Genomic DNA, 14,197 nt, shown 5'->3' with positions numbered 1-14,197 from the left:
TATATATATATATATATATATATATATATATATATATACTCCAGACAGATATTCCTTGTTTTTAAAAAAGGGAAGAGCTTTTATTTATTGAACAGCCTTCCCATCCCAGCGTTATATTTTCATAGGGGTTAATAAAAGATTGGGACCGGGTTTTTTTTTTTTTTGTTATTTCTTAAAAGAAGATTTTATTTTATTTTTCTTAAATAAGGCAGCTGGCAGTTGTCGCAAAGCGAAGGGTGGGTCGAAAGGGGTGCAGACATGTCTCTGAAAGTCACCTTGTACGAGTTGGCGGACATCTCCATAGGGACTCCAGAGGTTGGCCATGTCAATTTCAATGCCCTCCACACCCTCCTCCATGCCATCCTCAGGTATCTCAAAATCCAGGATGCCATGACGGAGGTCAAAGTGGATCGGGGCCCGCCATCCAAGCCAGACATGCCGGAGGCTATTGAGACGGGGGTTGGGGAGATACTGTCCGATGAAGAGTTACTGAAGGGCAAGGATGGCAGGGCAGGCAAGGAGGGCCGGGAAGGCAGGGCAGGCAGGGCAGGCAAGGAAGGCTTGGAGGGCAAGGAAGGCAAGGAAGGCCTGGAGGGCAAGGAAGGCAAAGAAGGCCTGGAGGGCAAGGAAGGCAAAGAAGGCAAAGAAGGCAGGCCCAGGAAGGAAAAGGAAAAGGGGGTTTCAGACAAAGACATAGAATCTCGCCTTGACGACTTGGAAAATAAAATGTTCGCGCTGCAGGCTAACCTCCAAGGGATGGCAGATCAGGTGCAAGGAGTGGAAGATCAGGTCCAAGGAATGCAAGATCAAGTGCAGGGAGTCCAGGGGAAAGTGCAGGGGTTGGGAAAGCGGGTCAAAGGGTTTGAACAGCAAATGTCTGGCCTAGAGAAGCTGCCTTCTGGTACCGACTTGATGGATAAAGCCAGGAGTGGCTCTGTGGCCGATCTATGGCAAGCGATGCAGTTGCAGAAGAAAGTTGAAGCCAACGAAGAGGGCATCAACAAGGTATGTGAACGATTAAAAAAACACACCCAGATTGTTGAAATTTCAGGGGCATGCAAAGGTTACATTGGAATTGAGTGCCCTTTATAACGATTGCGAACAATATTAATTTTAGACTAGTTTTTGAAGGAGGCATGATGGTCATGAGGACTGTTTTGGTTTGGTTTTCTTTTCCTTTAAAGGCCTAGCTCGCTGCAGGGATACAGTACAGCAAGCTGTCAATCATTCCTCTCTGAAAGTTCCACCCCGCCCCAAAGATGTTTAACTGTCAACTTGTGTTGGAGTGAAGAGACAAAGAGAACTATAATGCATTGTTATGTTGTGTTGGCAAACACCATAATCTGCTGCACCGTGATTCTAGATCTGTTGTGCAGATCTCTGCAGTACCTGAAGCTTCACACGTATTCCTCCTTGGAGGTGATGCCTCCTGGAATAATGAACAGAAGCATAAATAAATGTTTCCCCATGGAATCATTTAGTAGCCCTTAAGAAAATGCATCAAATATGCACTTGGTATTTACATCTAGGTACCTTGTCAATACAAGCTTCACCTCCAAATTTCCAGAATTAGTATTACCGGTAATTCCTGTTTTACGTTTTTGACTTAAGAGTTTGAATACTCTTTCAAGCAACTGATTATTCAAATGTTGGGTCATACATTTCAAAAACAGTTCATGCCAAAGCTTTCGTTACTTGTAGTGCTTCGTAAAGTCATTGGCAACAGAGAAATCATTTGCTAAAGTTCTGAGAAATCCAGAGGATTTGCTAAGTTACACCAGACAGGCATTGATTTACCTGTCAAAGGAGCACTGGGACTGGCTAAAGTGGAAAGCTGGATGGATGCCAGTAACACTGTGTGCCCCCACTCTCTGCCCTGAACATTTTCCCCTGCATTAGAATTGGTGAACCAAAGGCAGCTCAGTTTGTTAACTGTGAGGTACGCTATGCCAAGATTGGCTCCCAGCAGAGCTAAGCTTTGCAACAGGCAACTGCAGGAGCAGTTGAAATATCTTACATTCCTTAAGTTTCCATTAGTTCTAGATGATCCATTGAGCTGGACATGTAGAGACTCATCTCTTGCTATTTAGAAGCTGGCTTATTCTGGCTTGTGCTGAGACCCCAGCTGGGTGGGCAGGAGTCCGTTGCCTGTATTCCGTGCATAGGAATAACATTAAATAGAGCAGAGACATGGAATATTTTTCAGCCTGAGGGCCACATTCCTATCTGGGCAGTCTTCCAGGAGCCACATGCCACTAGTGGGTGGGACCAGTCGAGAACAAAATGTTGGTGGAACAATTACAGTGGTACCTCGGGTTACATACGCTTCAGGTTACATATGCTTCAGGTTACAGACTCCACTAACCCAGAAATATTACCTCGGGTTAAGAACTTTGCTTCAGGATGAGAACAGAAATCGTGCAGCAGCAGCGCAGCTGCAGCGGGAGGCCCCATTAGCTAAAGTGGTGCTTCAGGTTAAGAACAGTTTCAGGTTAAGAACAGACCTCCAGAACAAATTAAGTTCTTAACCCAAGGTACCACTGTAATGTAAATCCTATCTTTGTACAGTAGACTAGTTTCTACACATGCTCCCACACTCTTCTCTATCCTCTCTATCCAGGCAAGCAAGAGGCATTATCAGAGTTCAAGGACCAGCAAGGCAAAAACAGTCAAGGAAGGAGCACAGCAGGGGCAGGGAGGGCTGGGGCCTAGGGAGAAAGGGTGTGGCATGGAGAGAGTCATGAGGACCAGACAGGGAATTCTAGAAGGCCACATTTGGTCCCTGAGCCTGAGCTTTTCCACCTCTGTGGCAGAGTGAGGGAGCTGTTGGGGGCAGTAACGACACCCCCCAGTCCTGCCATGCAGTCTGCCCTGTGCCCCCCTAAGCTAACCTGCTGCTCTCAGGATGCTGCTGCTGTCTCTGTCAACCAGCACTGGAGTAAGTTTCAGCCGCCAGTTGAATGGCCTTTTGTATGTGGAAAAGGGGAGCACCATCTTCTCCCTCACCTCAGACAACAAAATGTCTTGGCCTGGCTTTGGCCTGTTAGTTCTAGCCATCTCTTGATGCACACCAGGATGTTTTAAATCAGGCAGCCTTCCAGTTAGTTAGGTCTGGTTATCGTCTGTATAGTGTTGATAACAAATTAATATGAATGCAGTTTTGGTAGGAGACGTGGTATGTTTGTGTGTGATGAGCTCCAATCCCTGCTGGGAGCACTGAAGGCTCCACTTTCCATTTTCGCCACCTGGGAATGAATTCCAGTCCTTCTGGACACAGACATACACTCATATACAGACATTTGAGAGTGAGTGAGGTGGTTTCCATTTCTACTATCCACCACTATGGGGCCTTCTGAGGACCATCTTGCCCTGAAGGGAGGAGAGACTAAAGACAAACTGGCCTGGAGAGCTGCCTACAACCCAGTTCCCAGTATTGGAGTTGAGGAGACCTCTCCCTCCCTCAACCGCCACCCCAGGGCTACTCAAATAACCTCTTTACCTGTGGGAAGGGGAGATGTAGCTTTCAAAAAATATCCCTCTTGTAGATTATCTTGGCTGGCTTATTCTATAGATTTAATTGCTGCCTCTTGTTTTAAGATTTTAATGTAAACTGCTTTGTGAGAGTCAACTGAAAAGTGGTATATTAAATTGAATTAATCAGTGTATATAATATTTATCAGATTTCTATGTTTCATTAGATAAGAGGAACAGGAGCATTTTGCAGTATAGAATCCCCCCAGACAACATGCCTCTACTAGTCTATGAGGGGAGCTATAGCAATAAGTACATGCTCATAAGTATTCCAGATTCAGAGTGGATAGTGATGACGGGGCAAGCTCTGTGTGAAACCGCCTATGAGTTAATGAGCAGCAAATTGTTATGTCCAGTTGCATCTGGCAAAGGCCTGGGACAAGTCTATACTTGAATTCTTAGTGAGATAGCTGCTGTTCTGATTTTCAACTAACCTCCTGGTGTCTAGTGCATTGAAGAGGGTGGTAGGAAATGTAATCATTTAGTGAATTTGAACTACTATTTCCTGGTTTCCTATTTGGGGAGGCTTCCACAACAAAGCAAGACAGAGACTTGATTATTTCCTTTAGTAGATGATTCATTGCCTAGGCCTTATCAGATTAGTCAAGACAACCAATACCAAGACAGAAAAACTCCTCACTGTGGACATGTGTGTGAATGAACTTGAAGGACATTAATGACAGCACATATTGCAAGCACATTTTATGGTTGGTTTGTTTTTGTAGCCAACAGGAGAACTAGAAACTTACTTTGAGAATGTTGCCTTTATTCTGTTCATGTCCTGGTGAGCAAGCTAGCCATCCACATAATCCTACTGGAATCTTAAGACTGCTCTGCTGGGTTTTCTTCTGGCTCCAAACCAACTTTCTAAGAATTACCATGCATCTCCTGTGGTGCAACTGAAAGCTATGCTGTTTTCCTTATGTACATGGAAGTACATAGGGAATAGCTAAATTTGACTCTTCATAACACCAGAATCAAGAGGTGCATACAACTTGAGGCAGGTAAACTATTTAGGGAGGAAGCAGGGTTGAAGAAAACCAGTATCTTTATTCCGCAACCACCACATCATCCCTATGAGGCTAATAAGCTGTTTAAGGGAAGTGTAGCAGTCCTGCTGGAAAGCTGTCCTGGTTCTAGGTTTTATTTTTGGAAGGGCTTGGGCAAGATCTCTGATGGCACCCACTTCCTGCTTACCACTGCCCATTCACTTGTCTCTTCCTCTGGGCCTAATCTGCACCACTTCCCAGAGGGGCAAGAGAAAGCTTGTGGAAGTTACTGCTCCTTCTCCTTACTTTACTCACTTGGAGAGCAAGGCTGAATGGGCAGTAGTGGTCAGGACCAGAAGGCTCCAGAGTATAGTCAGATGTCTAATGCCAATCCCCTATGTTAATCCTGGAGTACAGATCTAGTCAGGGTGTTTGTGTGCAAATCTGAAGGTGCTGGGATAGGATCTGACAAGTGTTATAGATGTTGGTTCGCAAGCCCCCCCTCCACAGAGGCTGGCCCCTCTCACTGTCCTCAGAGCTTGCATACCGGTAACCTCCTCTGGCTGACATCCTGACAGACCAGGGAGATTTTGATAGGCGACATTTTCCCAAGCGTGGGTAAATGCACACCCCCTCCCTCCTGCTTCTTCCCTAGCAGGGAAAGGAGACAAGTCAGAAACGTCTTTTACATTCTTTTATTTCTGACTACAGCACTAGAGAAAAACATGTCCTTTCAGTTCAGTTCTTCTAGCAAGTCTGACAAACTTCCTGTTCATGCACAAACGGAAGGTTTCAAATTACACTCTTCACAGAGCTCTGAGAAGCCTGTGAACTTCCTTGTTGTGATGTCAACAAACTGGCTGTTTGCAGCTGCGATGTTCTCATATATTGACATTCTTCCCCATATGAATCATCATTAGCTGCGGATAAAGCTTGATCCAGAGAAGAAAACAAACAGTTGTTATACATATAACAATCCCCTGTTGTTTCAGTTCCACCCTTGGAACTACCCGCCACTGGTTTCACCAATGTAACTCTCTGGTTGTCTGTTTTCCAAGGAATGAGTGCTTCTACATTACCTTGGTTAGGGAATGTTGTGTTACGCTTAGCAACTCCCTGTTGTTTCTTTGTCTCTGACTTAGACATACCCTTAACCTGGCTTTTGTTGTCAACAATAGTAATACATGCAACAGCTGAACTAGCAAACTCTTGAGAATACCTCTTGGGTGGTACGCCCTTTGTGATTCTCTCAGACCTGCGTATGAGGTGCTGATCCTCTCTGCTGACTGGTTCATCCTCTGGGCTCCTTGGAGAACTTGCTGTACATGCGCAAACAGAAGGTTTCAAATTACACTCTTCACAGAGCTCTGAGAAGCCTGTGAACTTCCTGGGAAATTCTTTCCCACAGATAGCCACATCTTGTGATGTCAACAAGCTGGCTGTTTGCAGCTGCAATGTTCTCATATACTGACAATAGATAGGGTTGCCATATTTCAAAAAGTAAGAAGCAGGTCCCCCAGAAAGTTGTTTTTCTAGAAAAATGCCAAAGAAACGCAATCTTTTTTTAATGACTTGCCAGAACAAAGCGCCACCTTTCAGAAATCCCCCTGGACGTCAATTCCGCCTTTTAAATCCCAGGTGTATGGCAGCCCTATTTTAGATGCCTAACGTGTTCCTGTGCATCAGCACTCTTTCAAAGGCAATAATATCTGAATTTCAAGATAAAGAGTTTGTACCTGCTTGAAGATAGTTGACTTTCTTATACTGAAGTTTAGAAAAATATTGTTGCCTCTGCAGAAAAGTGAATGGTTAAAACATATTGGGCATTAAAAAATTGTTGGAGGTCCCCCTTGCCCTTGCTCAATATGTTCTATCCTACCACCTTGCAGTAGGTGGTGGGCTTTTGGGGGGCTATATTGATTCTGTTCCCTCTTTTCTTCTCTTGGATGTAGTTTATCCTGGGGGAAACAGCTCCTCTCCAGCGTAGGCTACTTAGAGTAAAGTAGGAATGGGCTCTGTAAGACCTGAAAATAGATTTCCTATGTTTTCTGTCTTTGGCAGTCAGAGACATTAGGAAACACATGGTAGCTTCTTGTCAGTTGGAAATTATATTTAGGCTGATATTTAGAAGAGTCCATGCATTCATTCCTTTCACTGATATTGTATCTTTTTTTGTATTCTAGGCCATATCCTTGTTGCAGGATGTAATAGATGAGGCTGGCAAAATGAAGGCAGCCACAGCCAATTTAGAGGATGAAGTACAAAAAATCAAGGATCACTTAGCATTGGTAAACTAGTCCACGCCTTATTTCCTTCTATTTAATCACTTTTCCTGTTGGGTCCACAGTTCAGGAGGAAAGCAACACTGAGAGGATGAGAGGTTCAGCAGTCTGACCCACATGTTCAATGTGTTTGTCAAAGTGGAACTTCGCTCCCATTTTGATATATGATTGGGGAGACCTACTGTTAAAGAAATGGGCTGATTGTCATTGTGTATTATTTGCCCCAGGCCTAGCCATAGGTCTGGAAGTGTTGGAAGAAGCCGTTCTCAGCCTTGGCAATCCAAAACTCAACCTGGCATATTCATACCAGACACTGGGATGCTATGCTTAATACTGTGTATTTTTGAGCAATATTGAATACCCAGATAAATCCTCAGAGGCTATCCCATGAGAGCAATTCAGGTTTCTGGGCTGTGCTTTTGTTTCTTTGTTCTCTTGGAAACGTGATGTTTGCTCCTGTCCCCAAAGGCTTGTTGGGAGGGAAAATGGCCCCCTGCGCTATGCATTTGCTGTGAACTGGGCATGCATAAAGGTGCTTGAGTTTTATTTTCCCTGCAAACCTTTTCCCCAGGTGCTCACCTCTTGTATTCTAAAAGTGTGGGGAAAACAAGCTCACTTTTGCAGTGCTCCTTTTACAATATTAGAACATGTTTGCACTCATACATTATTCCTGAGCAGCCTGGGGAAATCCTAAATTATCTTTTCCTTCCTTTCGCAGTTGGACCCCCATGCATTTGACGATCGACTGAAGACTTGCTTAAGTGATCAGATAAGTTTGGATAATGAAGTGGTATGTTCCCACACAGCTCCTCTACAGAACACCAGTCTCCATGCAGATAGCAACCTCTCCCTGCTGTGTGCTAGTTTTGCAGAGGACCAGATGTAAATTCAGTGACCTATCAGATTGCCATGGTCAATAGGCATTGGCAAATTCCGTCCACACTGGTCCCAAGCCTACTTCCCCACCCCTCCTGTTCCAGCACATCTGCAGTGTCAGACTAGCATACAGTGTTCAATTTGTCCATAGAGGGGAACCCAGCCACTCGCTGGCACATGATTTGTTCATTTTCTGTACTCCCAGCTTTGTGCTAATGTATCAGATTCATAGCATCAGAAGCTGCAACCTCTCCCTGCTGTGTGCTAGTTTTGCAGAGGACCAGATGTAAATTCAGTGACCTATCAGATTGCCATGGTCAATAGGCATTGGCAAATTCCGTCCACACTGGTCCCAAGCCTACTTCCCCACCCCTCCTGTTCCAGCACATCTGCAGTGTCAGACTAGCATACAGTGTTCAATTTGTCCATAGAGGGGAACCCAGCCACTCGCTGGCACATGATTTGTTCATTTTCTGTACTCCCAGCTTTGTGCTAATGTATCAGATTCATAGCATCAGAAGCTGCCTTGAAGATGTACCCTCTCTGGTTAGTTCAAGCAGCACCTGCTAATCCCTCTGTGTGTGTGTGTGTGTGTGTGTGTGTGTGTGTGTGTGTGTGTTGCAACATTCAGCACCTTCCCATCCCCGGCCTGTTGACACTTCTCCAAAAAGGGTTGTCCCACAGTTTGATGTACCCACTAGCTCTTCGCTGGTATGTATCCTAGTCATCTGATACCTCTCCACAGCCAGGGTTCCTAATAAAGAATAAATGAAGGTGGCTGCAATGGCCTCTTCCATACTATTCATGGGGAATAAAGTGTGACCTCTTTAATGTTTTTGTTTGTCTGTAGAAAGACTTAGAGAAGAGGCTGAGCCAGTTTCCTTCCCCAGAGGAGATGAGCAATATGGTGCGGTGGGACGTTCTAGAGGATGTCCTTGTGAAAGGGAAGAGGAGCCCATCTCCCGTGAGTATGATTTGTGTAGCAAAATGAAGATTGGAGGATAAAAGGTTTGCACATGAACGTTTTCTTCATGAAAAATACCAAGACAATGCATGCATCCTTTATATGTTGAATCTCATGTCCTATTTATCCCCTTCACTTTGACCTATATTATTGTGTACAAAAAGAGTTTTCTACGTACAATCTGTGCACCATGAGGCACATTTCTTCATCATCTTATGGCCAGTCCCAGGGGTGGGGGTAACATTTATTTTGTGCTAATTTTCAGTGGCCTCTGATCAGCCCAATGTGGGGCTTTGTTTTCTGCCTTTTGTATTTAATAAGCATGCAACAAAGTTGATGACAAGCTAGTGTATGGCTCACATAGATTGTTCTGGACCTTTCCATTCACCTCCACTGCTTGCCATCTGTCTGGTCACTATCTTGGCAGATGCTGGATGAAGATACTACTGTACAGGGCTTTATTTGTTCTGCCAGGACTCAGCCACAGCATCTGCCAGCAGCTCAGCTACAGTTTCAAGCCCAGAATACAAAAAGTAAAGCTAAATGAAAGTACCCTTAAGCCAGATGCAAGGTGCATCTCCCTTGCTACTGAATAACTGCAGAGTATTTTCACACATCAGGAATATTGTTGGGCGGGGTGCAAGGAAAGCTTTTGGAACAGAAAATGATGTTTCCAAACAGACTTGAGCCCCAACATCTCTCTTTTAAAAAAATAAAAAATGAAGCACTGAATGCATGACATAAAAATGCCACTTTTTAAGCATAAAAATGGGCAGATACATGAGGATGGAAATCACAAGTTAATCTAGCTACAAGTGTTTAAAGATTGGTCTTTCTGGACATTATCTGTTTTCCTGGCAGGCATCATTAATCCATCCTGGTGACATCATCTCAACCAGGCAGCCTGTTTGTCCATACATTTGGCCCAGCATTCAGAAAGCTAATTGCACTTGCTGAAAAATAGCAGATATTATACCCCAATATGGGTATTTTCTGTGAAGTTGGTAATTGCCTATTGGAAAGTGGCCATGTCATCATTTTCTGGTGCATGATGATGAAGCTTGTATCCACATGGTTTTAAATTGGGGACAGTGTGGGAGGTGGAGGGTATCTCTGTTTTCCTCATAGGAGGTTGACTTTGCTTATACTCTCCAGTGCTTGAGCACATGCCGCTTATACTTCTAAAACCTCAGAAACCAACCCATCCCCTTGAACAATGCTAGTTCTACCCCCTCCCCTTTGACTGCATCCCATGGCTGACATGGGTGCTTTATTCTCCCACTGCCACCAAAAGAAGGTAAGTGTTTAGAAAGGGTCCTATGTTATAAGCACAAAGCTGTTTGCACAAGGCCATCTCCAGACATTTTTCTGCCTGAGGCAGAACAACAAACAATGCTTTCCCCCACTGGTCAAGGTCAGTATTTATCTTGTGTATGTTTTTAGCCTGGAACCTGGAGCAGACAGTGATAGTACCAGGTGTGGGGAGAACATTCCTCAAATGGGGAGCCACCCTTCTCATAAGGCCCATTCTCATGTTGCCACCCTCCGCACCTCTCTTGTTGAAGGCACACAACAAAGTTTTTCTGATGATTGCTGTGCCCTGGTAGGTTCATGTGTGAAGAGGCAGTCCAAAAGGTATTGGAGTCCTTAGCTGCATAAGGCTTAATTAGGTCAAAATCAGCACTCAAAAAAATCAGAGTTGAGCCCAGAAACTAATTGGTAGCTAGTGTAGTCATGCCATAATTGGTGTTAAATGCTTAGGTCGTCTTGCCCCATGAAGAGTCTGATGAAGCGAACTCTAGTCCGTAAAAGCTTGTGCCATAATAAATTTGTTAGTGGCGCTGTGTGTAAAACCTCAGTGCCTAGGACTTGCTGATCGTATGGTCGGCAGTTCGAATCCCCGCGGCAGGGTGAGCTCCTGTCATTCGGTCCCAGCTCCTGCCCACCTAGCAGTTCGAAAGCACTCTTAAGTGCAAGTAGATAAATAGGGACCGCTTTATAGTGGGAAGGTAAACGGCGTTTCCAGTGTGCTGCGCTGGTGCTGGCTTGCCAGCTGCAGCTTCGTCACGCTGGCCACGTGACCCGGAAGTGTCTTCAGACGGCGCCGGCTCACGGCCAATAGAGCGAGATGAGCACACAACCCTAGAGTCGGACACAACTGGCCCGTATGGGCAGGGGTACCTTTACCTTTAAGGTGTCACAAGGCTCTTTGTTGTTTTGATTTGTACTTGGTTCTCCTGTGCATACAGCATTTCCTGGATGAATATCTTGAAGAAAAATCTTTGTCCTGAGCATAACCGTGTTGCAGTGTTATAAAGACTATGCGAGTTTGTATTTCTTTCACTTGAGAGCAAAGGCATGCAGGAGTTTGAGAGAGAAAAAAGCAATTTAGCACCTAAACAACAATGTGAGAACACCTCAGGGCTATTGTTTCGGCCCCTGAAGAACATTTAAAACAGTGCAGCTCCAAAGCACCCATTTAGAATTGTTGTAAGCATCATTAATTTCACATTTCCATAGAGTCATAGAGCAGCTAGTGTCCCATAAGGCCAGATAGGACAAAACTTGCATGCATGTTAAATGCCTGCATTTGGATATATAGCCAGTTTCCACAAAATAATGAACTGTTTTAAAGTGGTATGATAGATTCATTACTGTAGATCATCTGTGCATGTGCAAAGTACAGATTTAAAAAAGATACCACTTTACTGTAGCATCTTTCCATGGCTTAGTGATTGGTTTGAGGCCAGGCTTTGGGCTCTGGGCCCAGCCATTTCTTACCTCCAGACTTAAAAGAATTCAGTCAACAGCAAAATGAAATATTTAGGATTCCTGACAAAGGTACAATAGCAGGAATTCTAGAAAATTTACCCAGCTACTTGCTTTCTTACCTTTTGGGAAACTCAGCACTTGGTCTATTCTGAAATGTGCATAGAAATTGTTTCTGGACAGTGTAATTCTTTGTTCTACATCAGAATCTCAATAGAAGGAATTCACTGCAGTGAAATATTCCCTCTTGGTTTATATGTACTCTGATTCCATGAGTGAGTCTTTCCAGTCCCTCAGTCAACATGGTATAATTGAGTGAAGCAGAGTGTTACTTTTCAGGCTGGAGAATCAGCTGTAATCCATGGGCTCCTGCTTTTTTCCTTTTTCTTATTAAGTGTAGGATCAGGTGTCAGTTTCTGCTTTTTGATCTGAACAGCAATAATATTTCAGGAACAAAAAGTAGTTCTGACTGAGTGTATGATGGCTCTTATGCATTCCTGCATAATTTCCCTGTAGATCTTGGACAGAGGTAGCATAAGCTAACAACTGCAGAACCAGAGGGATACAGGCTAGGGATTCAAGTATTTGAGGAAAAGGGACTGGTTTATGCCATTCAGTTCTGGTCCTTATTTTCAATACCAGCCTAGACCCCTTGAACATGGCAAGTAATAGTAATGAAAGGTTGCCTCTGAGCACATGCAGATTGTCTTCCTCTCATCAGTGAGTTAACCACAGTTAACTCCCATTGTGGACAAAGGAGAAGCACTGAAGCTTATGAATGAAATTGCCCAGCCGCTGCTCCTATACAAAGGAGGGTTTATGAGCTTTTCAGTAGCGACACTGGGGCGGACTTGGATCATTCAAATTTCAGCAGCGCCTTGTGACACTTAGAATGCCATTTCCTATCAAAGGCCTCCTAGATCTGAATCCAGCAATCTTACCTGTTGCACCACACTGTCCTTGGACACTTAGGAAACTTCTAAAGGCCATTTCTTGTGGCCTTACCCAACTAAGGGCAATCCAGTCAACACCTCAGATTGTGCAGCATGTATTGTTAGTTTGAATTAAGGATGATACAAAACCAGTTGACCTGCTTCCAAAGTGACAGTGCCCTTGGATTTGCTGAGGGGTTGTGGCCGCCATCTTGGATTTGCTCTGGTGCAGCCCTGCAGTTGAAGGTGGTGGTAGTGTTCCTGATACACAGTGGACATGAGATGTTCTTATGAAGTCAACTGCAAGATGTGAGATGCCTGTGATAATGCCCCAAGCTAAAGCCACCCCTGCTTTTGTCACTCCTCTCTATATGTTTCTAGGTGACAAGTCCAGTCCAACACTCTCCAACTGATTCTGCGACCTCTCCAGAAAGCAGAGCCACTCCTGGATCTCCAGGAACTTTGCCTGGCACTCACAGAAGAGAAGGAACACCGGCTGGTGCACCAGGGGCTCCAAGAAGTGCTCCAGCAGGCATTCCTGGAGCTCAGCCAGGCCAGCCTGGTGTTGCTGGTGCTCCAGGGACCCAGCCTGGAGCTCCTGGGGCCCAGGCACCCTATCCTGGGGCACCTGGGGCCTATCCCGGAGCCCCTGGAGCCCAAGCACCCTATCCTGGGGCTCCTGGGGCCTATCCCGGAGTCCCTGGAGCCCAAGCACCCTATCCTGGGGCACCCGGGGCCTATCCTGGAGCACCCTATCCTGGGGCACCCGGGGCCTATCCCGGAGCACCCTACCCTGGGGCACCTGGGGCCTATCCTGGTGCTCCTGGAGCCTATCCCGGAGCCCCTGGAGCCCAAGCACCCTATCCTGGAGCACCTGGGGCTTATCCTGGAGCACCTGGGGCTTATCCTGGAGCACCTGGGGCCTATCCTGGGGCTCCTGGAGCCCAGCCTGGTGCTCCTGGAGCCCAGCCTGGTGCTCCTGGAACCCAAGCACCCTACCCTGGGGCACCCGGGGCCTATCCCGGAGCCCCTGGAGCCCAAGCACCCTATCCCGGAGCACCTGGGGCCTATCCTGGGGCTCCTGGAGCCCAGCCTGGTGCACCTGGAGCCCAAGCTCCATACCCTGGAGCAGCCGGGGCATACCCTGGGGCACCTGGAGCCCAGCCTGGGGCACCTGGGGCTCAACCTGGAGCACCTGGGGCCCAGCCTGGCGCACCTGGAGATGAAACAGCCTATCCTGGAGGCCTGGCACCCTATGCTGGAGCCTATCCCGGAGCCTATCCTGGAGTCCTTGGCGCCCAGCCTGGTGAAGCCTTCCCTGGAGGCGCTGTCATTCCATGGATACAAACTGGATTTCCCGGACCCCCTCCATTCTATCCTGGTTCTCCTGATGCCCAAGCTGGGTACCTTGGTCAGCCTGGGATTCTTTGGCCCAGTCCTCTTGGTTACCAGCCTGGTGAGGGGGCTGGTGCGCAGCCTGGAATGCAGCTTGTATTGCCCCCTGGGCCTGTCCTTGGAGCTACACCTCCAGCATCTCCGCTGCTCTCCGCCACAACCCCCATGCCACTGTCCGAGTCTGGCTCCACTTTGGCCCCAGCCCGCTACTCTGAGACTGTGGATGCCCTGCGGTCTCTCGCTCAACTGACGGACTTGTACTATGCTCTGCGAGACCAGATCAGCCTCCTAGATCAATTCAAGTGTGGCTACGCCGATCTCCGCAGGCTGCAAGACTTCCTCACAGATGCACGTATGTATCATGTGTGTATCAGTTTTCTGGGTTTCTGTTTTAAATGGCAAATATCTGAAACCTGCTTCGGCAAATTTCCAACAGGTTGGGCAACCATTTTTTTCTGG

The 14,197-nt window shown here is 46.2% G+C and overlaps 1 protein-coding gene across 2 annotated transcripts in view; it reads left to right on the top strand.

Annotated features, from left to right (window-relative positions):
• Window positions 1-14: 14 nt before the first annotated feature.
• Window positions 15-14,197, top strand: part of QRICH2 (glutamine rich 2) — a 42,028-nt gene continuing 27,845 nt past the window's right edge. For both annotated transcript variants that reach the window (XM_081850667.1, XM_081850666.1), the window contains exons 1-5: window positions 15-1,005; window positions 6,704-6,808; window positions 7,521-7,592; window positions 8,529-8,642; window positions 12,725-14,090. In XM_081850667.1, the coding sequence (XP_081706793.1) occupies window positions 259-1,005; window positions 6,704-6,808; window positions 7,521-7,592; window positions 8,529-8,642; window positions 12,725-14,090 (2,404 nt within the window). In that variant the 5' untranslated portion in view covers window positions 15-258. The remainder of the gene's footprint in view (window positions 1,006-6,703; window positions 6,809-7,520; window positions 7,593-8,528; window positions 8,643-12,724; window positions 14,091-14,197) is intronic.

Source organism: Podarcis erhardii, assembly GCF_964252035.2.
Source record: "Podarcis erhardii genome assembly, chromosome: 2".
Taxonomy (NCBI): domain Eukaryota; kingdom Metazoa; phylum Chordata; class Lepidosauria; order Squamata; family Lacertidae; genus Podarcis; species Podarcis erhardii.
The sequence above is the reverse complement of the archived record's forward strand: the minus strand, read 5'-3'. Positions and strand labels throughout refer to the sequence as shown.